General features: G+C 43.4%; 1 protein-coding gene across 2 annotated transcripts in view; it reads right to left on the bottom strand.

Annotated features, from left to right (window-relative positions):
- The window catches only part of ap1ar (adaptor related protein complex 1 associated regulatory protein), a 100861-nt gene extending 97750 nt beyond the window's left edge, over window positions 1–3111 (bottom strand). For both annotated transcript variants that reach the window (XM_059964900.1, XM_059964901.1), the window contains exon 1: window positions 2850–3111. In XM_059964900.1, the coding sequence (XP_059820883.1) occupies window positions 2850–2983 (134 nt within the window). In that variant the 5' untranslated portion in view covers window positions 2984–3111. The remainder of the gene's footprint in view (window positions 1–2849) is intronic.
- Window positions 3112–21866: the final 18755 nt, after the last annotated feature.

Here is a 21866-nt window from a genome sequence, read left to right as displayed (position 1 = left end):
TCCCTGAATTTCTAACATCGGAAGAATTTAAACTTATTTACATATATAAACATATCCAAATCGTTCCATTGCCATTACCACCAAAGAGGCAAAAGTTACTGGGCAGCATCTTCCACAGATTTAATGATATAGTAGTTATTTGAAAACAAACCAAAACCGCTCAGACTAAGCACGGGTTTGACCCTGCATGAGGTGCTCCAAATAACTAAGTTCCAAAGTTCAAAAAAGTACATTAGATCCTTTAAGAATCCAGCAAAGGAGAACAATCTTGTAGCGATTAAAATAACTAACAAAACTAAAACTAGCAATATAACAAAATAGATGGCTAATAACGATAAAATGGTCTAAGCGTTAGCAGTAAACAACAAAAGTACTGACTGCCTCTAACTTTAACCAGACTAAAGTGAACTTAGACAAAGTGTGAATACATAACTGTACTCATTTGCTTCTACCACGCCACAACCCACGTGACAGATTACCATAATAAATCTGCCACAAAATAAAATACAGACAGAAAATAGATACTTAGCTCCTACAAATGATCAGTTCTGTTGGAGATATTCCGTCAGATTGCTTATTAGAATCAAAAACTAAACTACTGAAGGAACCCAGTGGCCAGGAAGCAGCTGATGGGGAAATGATATGGTTTACATTTCAAGTAGTCACTACCTGAAGAGTTAACCACTCCTTTGCCTCACAGATGCTGCCTGACTGCCAGGTTTCTTCAAAAATTTGTTTATTGCTTCAACATCTGCGGTTTCCTTTGTTTCTATTAGAAAAGTTGTCACTGTTGATCATCTTATTTTATATAACGCTATAAACTCAATAACCTAGTAGTCACATGAGCAATAAAATGTCACAGATCAGGTGGTTCACCTTGGTTGTGATCATTACAAAATTTGCACAAGGTTGATTTTGCACTGAACAATCAGGAAAATGATACATTAGATTATTGGCTCCTGCAGAACCATTGCACTGATGAACATAAAACTGTCCAAAAGAGGTGGTTTTGTAATAGGATACTTTTTTTTGTGAATTGCTGTGGGAAATTAAACTGTGAAGTCCATAATGCCAGTACACAGGATGACATGACTAGACACGGATTTAATCAAGCTAGAATATTGGGGTATTCTTTCTAATGCAAGAGAAAATTTCCAAGACTACTACTTGGAATTACCAGGGACATCTACAAGGACAAAATGCAGCATCAAAGTGGTTGAATTTTGGAGAAGCTTGCATTGCAGACATATGTTCTTGGCAAGCCTACCTGCTCCTGTGAGCTGATAGAGTACTGCACGTCAATAACCTCCTCTCTCCCTAACTGCCAACGATCAGCAAACTGAGGTCAGGCAGTACATCAGCAGATGTAGGCTTGAAACAAGAAAATTGAGATTGGCAGTGAGCAGCACTGAGAGAGCAGTGCAAAAATGGATTAGAGTTTCTACTCAAGGCTTAAAAATGTTAATAGGAGTAACTTTGGTGAAGCATAACTTGCATAGAAATTGGTCCACTACGAAATTAATTTAAGATAATTCCTTATGAAGCTTAGACAGAAGAGAGGTTGGGTGTGAGCCCTTGAAGGCTTTCTGTACTGTGGCCCTTGTGGGCACCTGGGAGACCAGGTCAAATTTGCAGTTGTATTTATCCATGAAGAGGAGGGTTCTATCTAGACATGTGATCACTAGAAGGCAGTTTTATTTGCAGCTAACTGATGATGTGCTAAATACTTAATTTCAACTTGAACACAAAGTGTATATTTAACAACAAATACAGACCCTATAAGTATCAGCTAGTATGAGCCTTCAGCATTCACAAAAGGTGAAAAGGAATTCGAGCTGTTGTTAGATGAACACGTTTGAAAATCTCAGTGATTACAGTAATTATATAATGTCCAAAATCTGCCATCAGCTGGGCAGGCGCAGTATTCAGCAGACTAAGGAACGAGAAATTCTTGTAGAAAAGTGAGCAAGAATTAACGATCAACATTAGCGCACTCAGAGAAGTGTGCAATGTTGCTTAATGAATGCCACGTTAATCTGGCTTTCAACTTCGCAGTACCTTTTATTTACTATTACGCATTGAAGACCCTGAATGAACAATTAATATCAGATCATTACAATGAACTTTATAGATCCAACAGGGTCAGATTAAATAATCGAACCATTGACGTTATATACGACCAACAAATTAAGTAGAAAAAAAGATGCAAATTCAAACTTTTTGTTGCCATTTAGTCATCAACTTCCTTTTTAAAGGATAGACCATATTAAAACTTGGCAAATAACACAACGCAATACATTTCACCCTTATAGTGTACCAACAACTGCGAAATGTTCTCTTGAAAACAGTCTGCAACAAATTACATAGCAACTTCACAAAGTGCAGGACTTTTACAATTAAAATTGTCAATTTTAAATTAAGTTAGAAGTAATGCAATTTGTTTCTAAGTATTTCTAAGTGTTAATTTCCAATATTCAATGTTCTCCTTGACTTCAATCTTTTGTACATTTCGACTGTCAGGTTCTTTGTGAAAAGTGACATCACGACGGACTGAAACGGAGCTCCAATTAAATGAGGGGAGCGGTTAAGGGAGGGATCCTGTGCTGATTCCAGCAAATAACAAAGATTCAGCACTACAAAAGGACCTTCGGCATATCTTATTTTGCAAACAAGTAGTTTAACTATCAGCACACCTTTTAGTCTTACACAATAAACTAGAGGAAAATGAGCTTGCGCGGAACAATTTAACCATTAAACTACCGTGCTTACATTGGCTTGTTTATTTTTAAACTTGAATAAAACCTAGAAGATGAATGTACAGCACTCTGAACAATGACTAAACGACTCACCCTCCACCACGCTGTATCCTGTTGGCCTCCTTCCTGAACAACCTCATACACCGAGCCCAGCAGTTCCCCATGGCACATACCCGTCGGTCACCAACAAGACACTGGGCTACAAAGAAGAGCAAGCCCGGGTCCATAGGACAAGCCCATCCGCCCAGGAATTACGAGTGCGGGGCATTAAAATAAAGTCAGCACCACGGGGAACCAGACAGCGGCTGAAACACAATCCCCAGCAGCTTCTTCCGGCAGGCGCGGGTCACGTCGGTAACCCCGCCCATCCTGCTGTTCCAGCTCCCACCACCAGAGTCTTCGGGGCGCTGTGGGCGGCGACAGCCGGGAACAGACCAGGCCCTCCCTCTGGCGGCGGCCAATCGTAATGACAAGTCCCCTCACCTCTCAGATTTCCATAGTTTCGCAATTTTTAAGAGCAGATAATTGGCATTTTTCTTTGCTTTCAGAATTTGACCATAATGTCATTCCTTACAGTTCTAAATAATATATAGATAAGGCAAGAGAAGATTGCTAACCAAAGCAAGGTTGAGCAATGAGCTGTTCAGTGATGTTGCAAGGGCAGAGAGAATATATTGGAGCAATACTCTTGAGTGGAACTTAACCTGTGCTGATAAGCTCTAACCTGAATAGAACTGACATGAGAAAATTTGCTGATGTTGGAAATCCAAGCAATACATACAAAGTGCTGAAGGAACTCAGCAGGCCTTCATCAGGAATCTGAATAGAACTGAGCTTTAACTACAAGGTGAGAAGCTTCAAAACGGAGATATGCACTTTATCCAAACCTAACAAGGCACACTGACATTACTTACACACAGTGTGACATCATTTATGTTCTAAATCATATGACTTCTCTTTGTACTACATACACCACACTACTTTCTTTGAATGAAGTGTGTGAAAATTTGTTACACATATACTTAGTCATTACGATTTTGTTTGTTAACTGGCTCTCTCAATTTATTTGTTCTCAGCTTTGTCCCTGGTGCCAAGATTGTATTTATTTATTTATTGAGATAGGGTCCCTTTGACACGCACCACCCAGCAACCCCCCCCCCCCCCCCCCCCCCGATTTAATCATAGCCTAATCACGGGACAATTTACGATGGCTAACTAACCTGTCAAGCAATTCGTCTTTGGACTGTGGGAGGAAACTGGAGCAGCCAGAGGAAACCCACACAGTGACAGGGAGAACGTACAAATTCCTTACAGATAGCAGGCAGGAATTGAACCCAGGTCACCTGTACTGTAAATCGTTGTGTTTTCCACTAACCACTATGCTACCATGCTGCCTTAAAGCTTTGCAGAACTCATTGCTGTTCCATGATTTTTCAGAATCAGCTGACATAAAGACTAGAATCATCATGACACCTCACTTAAATTTCTTCAAAAATGTCTCTTGCTGTGATTCCCCGATCAATACGGATAATCTAATTCTATATTTGATATGCACTATATACTTGTAGGAACAACAGACTCAGACTGCTTTATCAAGATCCCATTGCTGTGCCTCTCACATTTGCTAAGTGGTTTAGCAGTTCCCACTCTTTCATTTGGTAGAAATTACTATTTTTCACCTTGGAGCATAAAAAGTAGACAAGTACAACACAGGAAAAGTGCTGTACTTGACTATGTTCTCTGTTCCAAGGTGAAAAATTAGCCCACAATGTTGACCCAATTCAGTTAAAAAGTAAATCAACCCCCCCCCACAAATTCCCTCCTACCTACACAATGTCCATATCCCTCCCTCGCATCCATGTGCCTATCTAAACATCTCTTAAAAGCCTCTAATGTATTTGCCTCTACCACTGTACCAGGCAGGGCATTGCAGGCATCCACCACTCTCTGAGTAAAAAAACTTAGCCCTCACATCCCCTTTGAACCTACCCCCGCTCACCTTCAATGCATGCCCTCTGGTATTAGACATTTCAGCCCTGGGAAATTAGATACTCCCTGTCTACTCTGTCTATGCCTCTCATAATCTTACAAAGCTCCATCAGATCTCCCCTCAACCTCTGCCATTCCAGAGAAAACAACCCAAGTTTATCCAGCCTCTCATGTTAGCACATGCCCTCTAAACCATGCAGCATTTTGGTAAACCTCTTCTGCACCCTCTTTAAAGCCTCAACATCCTTCTTATCAATGGGACAACCAGAAATGTATGCAATACTCCAGATGTGGCCGAAACAGTTTTATAAAGTTGCAGCATAACCTGTTGACTTTTGCAATCAATGCCTCAACTAATGAAAGCAAGCTTTCCATGAGCCTTCTTAACTACCTTATCGACCTGTGTAGCCACTTTCAATGAGCTATGAGCTTGGATCATAGGGGATCCAAGGGATGTGTGAGTGGCATAGGGAATGATCCCTGTGGTGGGGTGGAGGGAAAGATTCACCAGGTGATGGGATCTCATTGGAGATGGCAGAGATTACGGAGAATTATGTGCTTTACTCGGAGACTAGTGGGGTGGTAGGGAAGTTATGAAATATGCAGAGTGGAACTAGAGGACATTGTTTGCAGACACATACTTACTGGGCTATTAAGGTTCTATGATAATGAAACAACCATACATAGCAACAATCCATCTTTATTCTGCAATGGTAATTTATGAATCTCCAAAGTCTAACTTAGAGTCATGGGGTAAAGACCCTTTGACCTAATTCATCAATTCTGGCAAAATTTGGCCCACATCCCTCTTAACTTTCCTATCCACGTACCTGTCTAAATATCTTTTAGGTGTTGTAATTGAACCTGCCTCAGCCACTTCTTCTGGCAGCTCATTCCATGTACATATCACCCTCTGTGTGAGGAATTTGCCCCTCAGATCCCGCTTAAATCTTTTCCTTGTCACCTTGAGCTCATTGCTTCTGATCCCCTTTCCCTGGGGAAAAACTGTTTGAATTCACTCTTTAGACACTCCTCATTACTTTATACACCTCAATAAGTCACCAGTCGGTCTCCTACTGTCCAAGGAATAAAGACCTAGACTACCTTTCTTCTCTCTATAACTCCAGCTCTCCAGTCACGGTGATATTCTCAAGATCAGCTTTTTCCATCTTTTTTCATCGTTTAGTCTTTCTTGTAGCAATATGACTAAAACTGTACACAATATTCCAAGTGGAGCCTCACCAATGTCTTACACAACTGTAACATATCATGCCAACTCCAAATATCTTTGGCTATTCCGCAGCCAACTTACTGAGTTGATTAAGATCTTCATGCATGTTTTGATAACTTTCTTCATTCTCTATGATACCAGCTATTTTAGAGTCATCAGCTATTTACAACCATTCCTTATATATTGTCATCTAAATCATTTATATAAATGATGAACAATAGTGGGCCCAGCACTGATCCTTGTGACACACCACTAATCATAGGCCTCCAGTCCGAACGAAACAACTTTCCACCATCACTTTTTGTTTCCTACCAACAAGTCAACTCTGTATCCACTTAGTTAGGTCTTCCTGGATAGCGTGCAATCTGACCTTCCACACTAGTCTTCCATAGTGTCAGTGGTGAGGAACAAGAAGGAATGGACAAGTGAAGCACAGGAGTACTTACAGGACTTCTTTGAGTCAGGGGACTAGACATTGTTCATGGATTCATCTTCAACTATGAAAGATTATGACACAGTTGTCACCAACTTCATCAAGACCTGTGTTGATGAGAGTGTGCCTCCGAGGACATAAACCATGGATGAACCAGGATATTCACACTCTGCTGAGGGCAAGATCTGTGGCTTCAAGACTGGTAATCTAGAACTATACAAGAAGTCCAGGTACGACCTATTGAAGGCGATTTTAAGAGCAAAATATAGAATACCAAAGGAAGGTAAAGATGGAATTGGATGCACGTCGGCTCTGGCAGGGTTTGTAGGCTGTTACCTCCTACAAAGCAATACCTAACATCATGAATGACTGCGATGCTTCAATCCCAGATGAGCTCAATGCCTTTTATGCTTGCTATGAACAGGAGAATAAAACTACCCCTGTGTAATCCGTGCAGCATCCAGTGAGCACGTGATCTCCGCCTCAGAGGCCAATGTCACAATATCTTCGGAGAGGTGAACCCTGGTAAGGCATTAGATCCTGATGGTGCATCGTACCTGGTAGGGCTCTGAAAACCTGTGTCAACCAACTGGGGGCAGTATTCGAGGACAGTATCAATCTCTCACTGCTGCAGTCAGAGTTTCGAAAGGGAGAAAATCATACCAGTGCCCAAGAAGAGCAGGGTGAGTTGCCTCAATGACTATCACCCAGGTGCACTCACATCTACTGTGACAAAGTGCTTTGAGAGGTTGGTCATGGCCAGAATCAACACCTGTCTAAGCAAGGACCTGGACTCACTGCAGTTTGCCTGCCTCTCCAGCAGAAACAATCTCACTGGCTCTCCACTCAGCCTTGGATCACCTGGATAATAGCAATACCTACATCAGTTGCTGTTTGTTGATTACAACTCAGAGTTCAACACCATTATACCCTCAAGGTCTAATTAACACACTCCAAAACCGAGGTCTCTGTACCTCCCTCTGCAACTGGATCCTTGATTTCTTCATTAAGATACCACAGTCAGTGAAGATCGGAAGTAACACCTCCTCCTTAATAACAAACAACACTAGTGCACCTCAAGGCTGTGTACTTAGCCCACTGCTCTACTCTTTCTACACCCATGACTGTGTGGCTAGGCACAGTTCAAATGCCATCTATAAATTTCCCAGTGACTCAGCTATTGTTGGCAGAATTTCTGATCTTGATGATGAGCCATACTGGAGTGAGATAGATCAGCTGGTTGACTGGTGTTATAGCAACAAACTTGCACTCAACATTAGGTAGGACTAGGAATTAATGATAGACTTCAAGAATGGGAAGTCGAGGGAACACATACCAGTCCCCATTGAGGGATCAGCAGTGGAAAGGGTGAGCAGTTTCAAGTTCTTGGGTGTTAACATTTCTGAATATCTATCCTGGGCCCAACATATTGATTCAGTTACAAAGAAGCTCAACAGTGACTATGTTTCATCAGGAGTTTAAAGAGACTTGGTATGATACCAAAAGCTCTCGTAAGTTTCTACGGATATACCATGGAGAGCATTGATACTGGCAGCAGCTGGTATCAAGGGGCAGCAGCACAGGACTGGAAAAAGTTGTAGTCTCAGCAAGTTCCATTATGGGCACTATCCTCCCAACTTGGAGAACATCTTGAAAAGGTGATACCTTAAAAGGGTGGCATCCATCATTAAGGACCCCCTACACCCTCATGCCCTCTTCTCATTGCTACCATTTAGCAGAAAGTACAGGAGCCTCAACGTTTTAAGAATAACTTCTTCCGCTTAGACAATGAACCCTTGTTTTGTGTATTTAATACTTCAGTAATATTTGAGTAATCTTGTATATATATTAGTTGATTATGCATTCTTAGAGTCATCGAAAAGTACAGGACTGAAACAAGCCCTTCTGCCCATTTTTCCATGCAGGACCATTTTAAACTGCCTACTTCCTTCGACCTGCACTGGCACTCCATATACCCACCAACCATGTACCTCACCTATCCAAACTTCTCAAGCTGACATGCACCACTTGTGCTGAAGCTTATTCCCTGGACCCTTAAACTTTTTGCCTTTCTCTCTTAACCCAACCTCAGTGGAAAAAGCCTGCTTGCATTTACCCTATCCATACCTCTCATAATTTTATAAAATCTTTATCAAATCTCCTCACAGTCTTCTAAGTTCCAAGGAATAAAGTCCTGACCTATTCAATCATTCCTTATAACTCAGGTCCTCCAGAGCTGGCAAAATCATTGTAAAATTTCTCCCTACTCTTTCAGCTTTATTAACATTATTTTTGTAGGTAGGTGATCAAATTGGTACTTCTTGTTCATTTAAATAATTTATTATGGGTTACATGTATAAATACATGAATTGCATATGCTGTGACACAACCATATGGTAGTTCGCTTGCCTCGCTTAAAGTAAAGATGAACTAAGATGCAAACATTTTGGACTCCCATATCTTCCTTTGAATCAGTTTTGAAGTATTCCAATTGTAATACTTAAACAAAATTACTAAATTACCATCCAAATAGTTTCAGTTCCAGGAAGAAACATGGGAATAAAAATAAACCAAATGGCCCATCAAGTTCGTCTCACTGTTCAGTCAGATTCTAGATGATGAGTTCAATTCAATTTTAATTAATCTGCTGTTCACTTCTGGTGTAAGCCATATTGCTACCCTATTGTTAGTTTTCACATTGTAAAATTCAAGGCCACTCATTCCTGTGCCACTCTCATCACTATCAGATTTTTCATCAAGAACATGCAGGTTAGTGCTCTTTTTGAAACGGGTCTTCATATGCGCCCTACTTTGTTGCATTTTCTACATGTTTCCTTTTAAACCTGTTGAGTTGAGTTTCTCTCCACACCTTGCAGCACACCAGGTGGCAACTTTGCTGTTTTTTTTAGTTTTTGTCTATTTTTTAATGAGGCCGAGTTGCTAGCTTGACAGTCAACTCAGCACAGATGGAAAGTGTGCAAGCAGTTGGCCGGATTCGAACCCGGGAGCATTCATCTCATGCCACTACACCACCACCGGCTAGCTAATTAAACCTGCATTGGCCTGGTGTATGTGAGCCTGTAATTGGTTTGGCTAAGCAGGTTTCTGTTTAGACATTGCTGTTTTGTTCACACTCACTTTTATTCCTGACTGCAACTTAATTGCATCTCTGTCTGCGGTTTCCATTGAAACAGTGATCTCAACTGCTCTTTTAAATGTGAGCTGTGCTCCAGTTAGGAGCCATTTTTGAATGCTTTCTTGTAAGATTCCACAAAATAAATGATCTTTCAGTGCATCATTAAGCCCATTACTAAACTAACAATGCTCAGAACATCACTTCAATTCAGCCACATATGTTGAAATAGACACCCCTTTCTTTTGATTCCACTTATGAAACCTAATGCATTCTGTAATGGACATGGTTTTGGATCTAAATGTTCCTGCATTATTTTTACAATTTGCAAAGCTCATTTCAGCTGTTTTAGGTTGGAGCAGTCAAATTTCTAAGCAAACTTTATGTCTGTAAATACAATGCACTCAGCAAAATTGGTACTTGTTTCTCATTGACTATTCTATGTGCTTTAAAATACTGTTCAATCTATTCAGAAAGTAAAATCCAGTTATCCGTTGTGTAATCAAATGCATCAATCTTTCCAACTTAACCAGCTATTTCTCCTCTTGTTTTAAATTTACGATTATTATTATCACTCAGTACTCAATGTTTATATACCCACGAATTGTCCCATTTTCTGCCTTTTGTTTTTAAACTCAACTGTGTCTGTCTCCTTTTCTGAAGCAGCATGTGCGGCACTGTTTTTTTTAATCATTCAACCATTTCTCATTGTGCTTTTTTCAGGTTTGAATGTCCCACAGCACTTCAACAATTTGTTTGTTTAACAGACAGACAGACTGTCTGTCCTCTTCCTTTTAAAACTTCCTCTTCACCACTGTGATGTTTTGTAACTCCAGAACATTAAACTAATTGAAAGGAAAAGACGGGACTCCAAAATGTTAGTCTAAGTTTACTTTGACCTGCATATATTATGTGGAAGTGTCATGACATACACAATTCACTTACTTTTACACATAACTCGTAATGAATTATATAAATGAACAATAATGCTTAATCAAACAATATATTTACAATATTACACAAATATTACCAAAGTGTTAAATATACAACAATCATATCATAATGAATCATTAGAGATCCCTCAGTCAAACAATTTCTACAGTGCTGGAGCCCAACTCCATTTCCTGTTTTTTTGTGTGAAGCCGATTCGGCAGTGTTAGATCCATCAAGAAATCTGACAAAAATCATAAATAATAGTAAATCATTTGCTATTTTCAAGATCCCTTGGCCTTTAAGATTGTATTGACCTTATGTTTAATAGGTTTCTGTTTGTTATTATTTACCTTCAGCGTGAAATCTTTTTCCCATGCTGAACTGGAAAACTGTTCATGTAGATTTGACTGTGTAGAATTCGTTGGAGGAGGACACCTTAAATAACCTGGGAAATATTCCTGATTGCCCTTATCCACATTGAGCTCCACATAAACTTGCAAAATTCAGGTGACTTTGCAGTGGCCCCCGTCAATTTGATATTTTATCTGCCTTACTTCTAAAGTTGCTCATTTGCTATGAGTGACTGACCAAAACCCAATAATTTCTAATTTTTAAATGCCCTCTTTTGCTTCTCTCTTGGATGAGAGAAGTATGGAGGGCTATGGTCTAGATGCAGCTAGACTGGACTAGGTAGAGGACCAGGTGCACCAAAAGGCCTATTTCTGCTCTGTAGTTTGTTACGAATGTGAAGTCGCCCTCTCCTTTTTGAGAATCACAAGATCGCTATTAGTTCGGGTCTGGGACCCAGGAAATGAGGGAGAATCCACAAGGTTTGGAATGTGTCCTGGCCTCAGTGAAACAAAACCATTGATAATGGCTATTGTCTCTTGGAGATGGAATTGTGTATTGAGTACTGTACTATTCATTGAAGCCCCTCAGGGGATGACCAGAGTGGGCTGGTTGAGGGATTGCATCATCCCAACCTGATTGACATCTGAGACCCCGTGAGTAAGGATAAAAGAGGGTCTGGGGAACAACCCCTTTAGATGCACCAGGAGAAACGCTGAAAATCCAGTGACAGCGTTTTATAGCGAACACCGGTGAGGGCCTGTGTGCGTCCTCCCTTGCCAGGGTAGCGGGCTCATCACGGAAGAACGGCTTAGCTAAAGAAGAGGCCACAAGTGAACGGCCATACCAATGGGACTTCTGACAGATCGAAATCATAAAAGGAATCGGCACGTTTTTCTCCCAAAACTCTCTCTCTCTCCAACCATTGAAAACCCAGCAGTCCCCAAAGGCTGCAGCCTGCATGAACTGAGTGACTTTTATATTTCCATCGGACAATACATTATCCCGTAGACAACGATAGAACTTATTTCTTATTGATTATTATTATACCCGCACTTTTAGATTTAGTATTGATGACATATATTATCTGTATATTTGCATTGACATTATTTTTGTGTATTTTTACTAATAAATACTGTTAAAAATAGTACAATCAGACTTCAACGGACCTCTCTATCTTTGCTGGTAAGTGACCCAGTTATGGGGTTCGTAACAAGTTCTCTATGACTCTGACACTTCAGGAAGCACGGCACATTTTTGTAGGCATGACCACATCTGGGCAAATGACTAAGGTATATATCCACGAGAATGTTGAATATGTCCTTTAACTTGCAATCAATCTTTACTCCACAGAAGTGGACATTCCATATGTTTTGCCACAACTGTAACTAACTTGAGGTTCAGATCATCATTGCACGTCACCAGGTGGGGACAAGGGTGCTGGGAGAGGACCCACATGCAGGACACAAACACACCTTTCTTAGGTACAATAAAATAGCGTTTATTACTCGCTACACAGAAGATTGGGAAATCAAGGACAAAGAGGAACAAGAACCTCAGAGTAGGGGACTAGGGACTTGGATCACCACGGACCTGGGACTTGGAAGCAGGGAAGCATGGACAGCCGCGTACCTTGGGGAGCAATGTGTAGAAAGGGGGAACCCCGCCAGGCAGCAGCAGTCCAACCAGACCTCCCCAACAGAGGCAACGGGTAGGAACATCAAGTCAGGACTCCATCTTCCACTCAGGCACCGAGCTGGGACTTCTTCGGGGGTAGACACAGACAAGGGGCATAAACGTCGAGTCAGGACTGCGCCTTCCACTCACCCCTGGTAGATTGACCTTGCCCGGACCCATTCTGGTGACGGAAGGCGAATTGCTGGTACTCCAATGCGGGCTGGATCACTCTGGCTTGCCGTAGCAGTAGCGGCGACTTGTGAAGGCTTCTTTAACACTCTCACCTCGAACGGCTAAAGCCAGGGGCTTATAAACTGCCGGTTCGGGTTGAGGGTAGATTACCTTGATTACCAAGCTCAAGGGACATGGGAAACAAAATTAAAAGGGAACAAGGCGTCAATGGTCCGGATCGCAACCTGACTAAATTTAAAGGGGAACCGATCCGGACCTTGACTGTACTTTAGGTACTGTATTTAGAAACATAGAAAATAGGTGCAGGAGTAGGCCATTCATCCCTTCGAGCCTGCACCACCATTCAGTATGCTCATGGCTGATCATCCAACTCAGAACCCTGTACCTACTTTTTCTTCATACTCCCTGATCCCTTTTGCCACAAGGGCCATATCTAACTTCCTCTTAAATATAGCTAATAAACCGGCCTCAACTGCTTCCTGTGGCAGATTCCACAGATTCACCACTCTCTGTGTGAAGAAGTTTTTCCTCATCTCGGTCCTAAAAGGCTTCCCCTTTATCCTTAAACTGTGACCCCTCGTTCTGGACTTCCCCAACATTGGGACCAATCTTCCTACATCTAGCCTGTCCAATCCCTTTAGAATTTGCCCCAAGACCTTTCAAATGCACTTTTGTCAAGGGTATGGGACAAAGTTGGTTTCATATGCGCCCTTCCCATCAACAGAAGACTATTCCATCTGTGTGGAACTTCACCTCAAATAAGTTTCTGTCAATCAAGCTATAATTGCTTGCAACAAACACGCTTGTTATTTGTAGCAGTTGAGATATCATTCAGATTCCATTTAGGTGACATTTTAGGAGAAACCCATTTTCTCTGTGCTGGTGTTGCATTCACAGGCAGAAGAGATTTAGCTTAATTTGAGTTTGTATTCGGCGCAGACATTGTGGGCCAAAGGGTATGCTCCTAGGTGCACAGTTCTATGTTAGCAGAACTCATATTAGATTTTTGTTCATGTGTTTTACAATATATAGCCTTTCTTCTGGCACAAACTCTTTGGAAGAACAATTGCATGCCGAATTCCATGCTAGTATCTGTCAAACTGATTACAGGATTGATGATTCAAGATTCAGTCACCTAGTCACATAATGCTGTTCTTTTTTCAGGAATAGAACATTGCAATTTTTTCTTTGACTGTAGACTAACATTTATATTTATACGTAAAAAGTTAAGAGCCCATTGAATAGGCTTTATTTCTTACATCCTTCACATACATGAGGAGTAAAAATCTTTACGTTACATCTCCATCTAAATGTCCAATGTGCAGTTATAGTAACTTATAATAATTAAAACAGTCAATGTAATATAGAGTACACTCAAGTCAGTGTGAGTTAATCAGTCTGATGGCCTGGTGGAAGAAGCTGTCCTGGAGCCTGTTGGTCCTGGCTTTTATGCTGCGGTACCGTTTCCCTGATGGTAGCAGCTGGAATAGATTGTGGTTGGGATGGCTTGGGACCCCAATGTTCCTACGGACCCTTTTTACACACGGGTCCTTGTAAACGTCCTGAACCATGGGAAGTTCACAACTACAGATGTGCTGGGCTGTCCGCAGCACTTCCTGCAGAGTCCTGTGATTAAGGGAGGTACAGTTTCCATTAGAGACAGTGATGCAGCCAGTGAAGATGCTCTCAACTGTGCCCCTGTAGAAGGTTCTTATGATCTGGGGGCCCATACCAAACTTCCTTAAGTCTGAGGTGAAAGAGGCGCTGTTGTGTCTTTTTCACCTCACAGCTGGTATGCACAGATCACATGAGGTCCTCGGTGATGTGGATGCCGAGGAACTTGAAGCTGTTTACCCTCTTAACCCCAGATTCATTGATGTCAATAGGTGTTAGCCTGTCTCCACTCCTCCTGTAATCCAGAACCAGCTCCTTTGTTTTTGCGACATTGAGGGAGAGGTTGATTTCGTGACACCACTGTGTCAGGGAGATGACTTCTTCCCTGTAGGCCACCTCATTATTGTTTAACATAAGGCCAATCAATGTAGTGCTGTTGGCAAATTTGATTAGCAGTTTGGATCTATGGGTGGCGATATGGTCATGGGTATACAGCGGAGATTACAGGAAAGATACTTGCATCGATTGAGCAAACTGCAAGACATCCCAGCTGTTTGCTCCTGCAGCGACTCATCAGTACCAGTTTGAAGATACTTAAGAAGTTTTGATGTTAGATACCATTCTGCTGCTTTAACTTTGCCACCAGTGAGTCCTCTTGGAGTTCGTCAGTGAGTGCAATGTACTGTACCTGTGATACTTTGGAAATCCACAACTTTTTTTCTGTTGTTGATCAATAGCAGACAGCCCCCGCAAAATGGGGTGATAAAGGGGTGTGGGACAGCTGTGTTCCTGGAAAACGGTTTGTATCACCATTTTTCCGTAACACAAAGGCATGCCATCTGTGCATCTTAAACATGAAAGATACTGCATTTGCTGGAGATCTGGAGCAACGCCGACAAAATGCTGGAGGAGCTCAGCAAGTCAGGCAGCATCTGTGGAGGGGAATAAACAGTTGACCTTGGTAAAGTTTCTCGGCCTGAAGCATTGACTGGTTAATCCCTTCACAGATGATGAGATGGATTTGTGAATTCTGTAAGGACAAATTTCCATTACCTAAACAGTCACAACACCGGAGTTTGCCTGTACTTCAAAGTAACTTCATTGCCTAATCTAATAAATTTTAGGGTGTACCTATGCTTGCAAAGCTCGTAGAAAGTAACAATGAGGACATAGGGACTTTAAACCAATGGTGTGTATACTTTCCTTATTCCTCTAACATGCAACAGAAACATGTATTTATGTCGACACACACAAAATGCTGGAGGAACTCAGCAGGTCAGGCAGCATCCATAGACAAAACTACCGATGATGCTTCAGACGGAAGGGTTTTGGTGGGCAGCTGTCCAAGGCTGATGAGCCCCATTTGCCCGAAGCAACTGGTTTTGTCACAATCATGGATTCGGCAGCACAGCAGCTTCGCTGTTGTTTAGCATTCGGCCTTCCCTGAGGTACTGGACTCTCAAGCCAACTGAATCTGAAGACCAGCGGCATTCGTTTAATGTTTAGAAACATAGAAACATAGAAAATAGGTGCAGGAGTAGGCCATTTGGCCCTTCGAGCCTGCACCGCCATTCAGTATGATCATGGCTGATCATCCAACTCAGAACCCTGTACCTGCTTCCTCTCCATACCGCCTGGTCCCTTTTGCCACAAGGGCCATATCTAACTTCCTCTTAAATATAGCCAATGAACTGGCCTCAACTGTTTCCTGTGGCAGAGAATTCCACAGATTCACCACTCTCTGTGTGAAGAAGTTTTTCCTCATCTTGGTCCTAAAAGGCTTCCCCTTTATCCTTAAACTGTCACCCCTCGTTCTGGACTTCCCCAACATCAGGAACAATCTTCCTACATCTAGCCTGTCCAATCCCTTTAGAATTTTATACGTTTCAATAAGACCCCCCTCAATCTTCTAAATTCCAGTGAGTATAAGCCTAGTCGATCCAGTCTTTCTTCAAATGAAAGTCCTGCCATCCCAGGAATCAATCTGGTGAACCTTCTTTGTACTCCCTCTATGGCAAGAATGTCTTTCCTCAGATTAGGGGACCAAAACTGCACACAATACTCTAGGTGTGGTCTCACCAAGGCCTTGTATAACTGCAGTAGAACCCCCCTGCTCCTGTACTCAAATCTTTTTGCTATGAATGCCAACATACTATTTGCCTTTTTCACGGCCTGCTGTACCTGCATGCCCACCTTCAATGACTGGTGTATAATGACACCCAGGTCTCGTTGCACCTTCCCTTTTCCTAATCGGCCACCATTCAGATAAAAATCTGTTTTCCTGTTCTTTAGATGTTCTTTTCAGCCGCAGTGTAGGCTTCATGTTCCTTTTGAGGTTTTAGTTCATGGCTCCGTTTGGCCTAGCAGTTATTGTTTTATTTTCCCTTTAATGCTGTTCGTATTAAAGTCTCTGAACCATCGACCTGCTTCAGTGTCACTCACTCCACACTTGGGCCATATCCGAATCTGGTAACAGGTTTTGAGGCACCAGTGGTCCACCTTTGCCCCTCCTCTTGTCAGTAGACACTGTTCCGCTGGGCCTAGTAGCTAAGCCACATGTGATGGCCAAGAGTTGGACTTGGTTGTCAGAGGCTGCTTGAGTTGCACACCATTTGGAGACTTTGTAGGTAGTGGGAGCTTATCCCCATCACCACCCCGGCTATGACAACCTTAGGAACCTGGGTACACATCTACAAATCTTTCCAAGTGGGTCACTGGCACCTTAAAACCAGTTGCTTCCGGCAGGTGGGGCTCATTAGCCTGGATAAGCAGTACACCTAGGAGAAGGAAAACTGATTTAAAACCTCCACTGCCTTGCAGCTATACCCACTCATGGGAAAGGCTTTGGGAGTAAACCCCAAGGAAGAAATCTGGAGATGGAGCCCTTAAGACAGTCTGATCTTGATTCAAACACAAAGTACACTGCAGATGCTGTGGTCAAATCAAGACGTACAAACAAGCTGGAGGAACTCAGCAGGTCGGGCAGCATCCGTTGAAAGAAGCAGTCAAAGTTTCAGGTCGAGACCCTTCGTCAGGACTGCAGAAGGAGGGGGCAGGGGTCCTATAAAGAAGGAGGGTGGAAAGATCAAGGGGTGGGGGAGGGGAAGCAGGGAGGGGATAGGCAGGAGAAGTGAAGAAGGAATCTAAGGGGAGAGCACTATGGGTAGTAGAAGAAGGCAGAGTCATGAGAGGTGATAGGCAGCTAGAAGAGGAGACAGATTGAAAGTGGGATGGGGGAAGGGAGAAGGAGGGAATTACCGGAAGTTGGAGAATTCAATGTTCATGCCAAGGGGCTGGAGACTACCCAGACAGTATATGAGAAGCTGTTCCTCCAACCAAAGTTTGGCCTCATCATGGTCTTGATTCAACATCATTCTGGCAGCTCGAGTAGTTCAGCCATCATCAAAACTCTTTGCCTGGTATCCCTTTTGACATCACTATCCAGACCAAGAGGGGGATCGTGATGCTTGGGCAGCTCTAGGTCTTCATACACTTCCGTCCCAGGATTAGATGACGTCAATCTCCTCAACCAACTCAACACCTAGGGCGATGGGCGAGTGGTGATGGTGGCAGGCGTAAGATGGTGCTGGGAGCTGCTAGTCACGGACCTGCACTCAGGTGGCCAAGGTGGGATGGTCACTCTCTGATCACGAGGCAAGGACTTTCTTTGGCAGCCATCTTGGTGACAGAACAGCCCTCTTCAGGGGCTGCACTGCTCCCCCCTCATGGGAAAGGGTTTGGAAAAGGTGACCTAAAGAAAGCTTGCCTCACCCTGTCCTGTCAGCATACCGCAGCTGACCGGACAGCTATTCTGAATGAGGCAGAGAAGCCAGAGTTGCCTTTGCCATCTGGACCACAATTGTCGGAACCTGAAGTCCCTCCTTGAGGCATCAGAGATCGCCTCACGGTAACGAGGCTGCCTCTGAAAACAAGACCCATCCGACTCTGATCAGTACCTACGCCTCTGAACAGAAGGATCTGTTCTACCAGGAACTCGACCAACTAGTTGTCAAAGACAACAAGATCCTGCTACTTGGTAACTTTAATGCCGGAGTAGACAGTGATCATCAGTCTTGGCCCAAAATCATTGACAAGCATGGCTTTGGAAAGGAGAATTCAAATGGGCAGCTACTACTCAGCTTCTGTGCAGAAAGTGGGCTGACAATCAGCAACGCCCTCTTTCAGCTTCCACAAGGCAACCTGGATGCAACCTGGCACCTGGTTGATGATGTGACCACAAGACGCTGTGACATCAGGGATGTGATCATCACCAGAGTGACGAGGGGTGTAGATTGCTGGGCTGACCACATCCTGCTGAGAAACAAGCCGTCATTTCAGATCGCCATGGAGCACAGGTGCCAGCAGACTGACACTAAGCGGAAGCTGGACATTCAACAGTTCACTGACCCCAGCATCAAAGGAGAGCTGATCAGCAAACTTCAGGGACAACTTGAGCAACTGCCTGACTAAACAGACCCAGAAAAGGCATGATGTGTCTTCAGGGACATCCTGTACAGGGCTGCAAGTGCCCTTCTCGGGCACCCCAAGAGGAAGCCTCAGGATTGGTTCAATGAGAACACTCTGATATTGTCACTGTTCTCAAGCAGAAGCAAGGGGCCTTTGCAAGCTGGCTCAGTGACGAGCAGTCAACCTCCAAGCATGATTGCCTAAAGCACCTTCGTAGTAAGGTCCAGGCTGAGCTGTGCAAGATGAAAGGTCGGTGGTGGGAGGCCAAAGCTGCAGAGCTTCAGCACTACGCTGACCAGAACAACACAAAGAAGTGTTTTGATAGTCTACAGGCAGTGTAGACCTTCCTCCAACATCATGGCACCAGTTCACTCCTCAGTTGGAGCGCTCCTCACTGACCAAGGTGACATTGTCCAACACTGGGCAGACCATTTCAACCAACTGCTGAACTAGACATCTCAGATAGCCGACCAGGCCATAGAAGACATGCTCAGAGGCCCTTGATGATCCCCCCACAATGGCAGAAGCTTGGAAGGAAGTCAATCAGCTACAGCCCGGTAAGGCTCCTGGCCTGGATGGGACCCACCAGAACTCTTCAAGGAGGGTGGCGAAACCCTTTTTCAGAGGCTGACAGAGCTCATGCAACAGTTCTGGGAGAAAGTCTGTGTACCACAGGGATCTGTGTACCACAGGGATGTTTAGGGATCTAAACATCTTCCATCTGTAGGAGAACAAGAGGGACAGGACATCTTGTGACAACCACAGAGGCATATTTTTCCTGAGCATAGCTGGGAAGATCATACTGAACAGGATTACCTCTAACCTTCTCGATGACATTGTCTCAGAGAGCCAGTGTGGTTTCAGATCTAACAGAGGAACAATGAACATGAACTTTGCTCTCAGACAGATCCAGGAGAAGTGCCAGGGACAGAACCAGAACCTTGAACCTTTGCATCCTCTTTGTGGACCTGACAAAGGCATTTGATACCATCAGTCGCACAGGCATTTGGTGAATCCTTACTGAGCTAGTCTGCCCTCCCCCCCCCAAGGCTGGTCAGCATTGTCAGGTTATACCACAATGGCATGATGGCCTTGGTCATTCAAAACGGCTGCATCTCTGACCCCTTCCTAGTAACTAACGGTGTCAAGCAGAGCTGTGACCTCGCGCCTACTCTTTCTAGCATATGCTGTTTGCCATGATGCTGTTCTGTGCTCTCTCTGTCAGCCTGATGCAGGAATAACAATTCGCTACAAGACTGATGGACGCTTCCTTGATCTGTAATGCCTCAAGGCCAAGACCAAAGTGCTGGAAGCAATAGTTTTAGACTTCCTCTTTGCAAATGACTGTTGTCTTGCAATGCACAGTGAAAGGGATTTGCAGGAGCTGTGGCAGCAAGAAAAATTGGCCTAACCATCAGCCTGCAGATGACAGTTCCACTTCAGACCACAACCCATATCAACCCTGCGGAAGCACAAATTGAAATTGAAGGCACACAGCTTAACAATGTTGACAGCTTCAGCTAGCTGGGAAGCTGCCTCACTTCCTCCTGCAGTCTAGATCGAGAGGTCTGAAATAGACTTGCAAAAGCTGGGGCTTCCTTTGGCAGGCTGTGGACATGACTGTGGGCAGAACGTGGCATGCGCCCGAAGACCAAGCGAGCAGAGTACAGAACAGTCGTCCTGATTTCTCTGCTGTATGGCTGTGAAACATGGACCCCATACTGTAGGCACAGCAAGCTGCTTGACCAGTTCCACCTGTGGTGGCGTTGCACAATCATGGACCATCGTGGCAAGACGGAGTCCTCACCACAGAAGTGCTATGAGGGGCCGAGAGCTCTGGCACAGAGACGCTGATCATGAAGGCTCATCTTTGATGGGTTGGACATGTGGTCCCCATGGAAGGCAACCACCATCCAAAGATAAAAGCTGCACATAGCACCAGAAAGCAGGGAGGCTCTACGAAGCGATATAAAGACTGCACAAAGGCATCCTCGAAGGCATGCAGTATCCCTGTGACTGGTTGTGAGGCCTCAATGCCTGGTTCCTGTCAGACTGCAAAGGCACCAGTACATTCGAAGAGCAGCCGCTGAAGGACCTCGATCAAAAATGCCAGGACTTCAAGGAGAGATGACCTGACCCTTCAATAGCCATAACTTGCCCGACCTGTGGTTGCACCGGCATCTCCCAGTTCGGGCTTTGCTCTCATCAGGGACATTACTGACGTCATCATCATTCCTGATGGTCTTCCAAGAAAGAACAACACATCTACACAAAGAAATAGCAGAAACCATGCAAGGGGTCGCAGAAAGATAGGGTGGGTGGCTTAATGATGGTTATGACTGTAACATAGACATACAGTGACACAGCAAACATCTTTGAATTATCTTTACTTTGCACAGGTTTAAACAGTACAATTAACCTGAAAGTGAGTGCCAGTGTTTGAAAATGCAAGTCAGTTTGGTCCAGTGACCTAGCTTTGACATTATATGCCAGGTAAGTAATTCAATTACATGCCCTGTAGTTTTAAAAGACCTGTTGGGATTTGATTCAACCAGTTTGACAGCCAACGCTAAGACCAGATGAATGGAGGGGCCGTCCTTTCAGAATGAAGATGAGGAGGAATTTCTTTAGCCAGAGAGTGGTGAATCTGTGGAATTCTTTGCCACCAGGCTACTGTGGGGGCCAGGTATATTTAAGACAGATTCTTGGTTAGTCAAGGCATGAAGAGGTATGGAGAGAAGGCAGGGAAATTTGCTCAGCCATGATGAAATGGTGGAGCAGACTCGATGGGCCAAATGGCCTAATTCTGCTCCTATATCTTATGGTCTCATGATCATAAATTGTTGCAGATCTTAACATTCATGTTTGTGAAATAATTTCTCCACCCCATTTCCACTTCAGTATTTATCCAAATTATTTTTAAAATTTATTGATTTTTCCTAATCTGGTTTTAAATAAAGCCACTTGAACATCCAAAAAACGTAATCACTCAGTTACAGATTATGATTTAAGCTAATGTGGTGCCAGGTATGGAATATTCTCACTAAACTTTTCTGCCTCTTTTTCCTCCTTTAAAAGATCCGTTAAAATGTT

Source organism: Hypanus sabinus, chromosome 3 (assembly GCF_030144855.1).
Source record: "Hypanus sabinus isolate sHypSab1 chromosome 3, sHypSab1.hap1, whole genome shotgun sequence".
NCBI classification, from domain to species: domain Eukaryota; kingdom Metazoa; phylum Chordata; class Chondrichthyes; order Myliobatiformes; family Dasyatidae; genus Hypanus; species Hypanus sabinus.
Note: the sequence above shows the minus strand (reverse complement) of the source record. Positions and strands in the feature narration are given on the sequence as shown.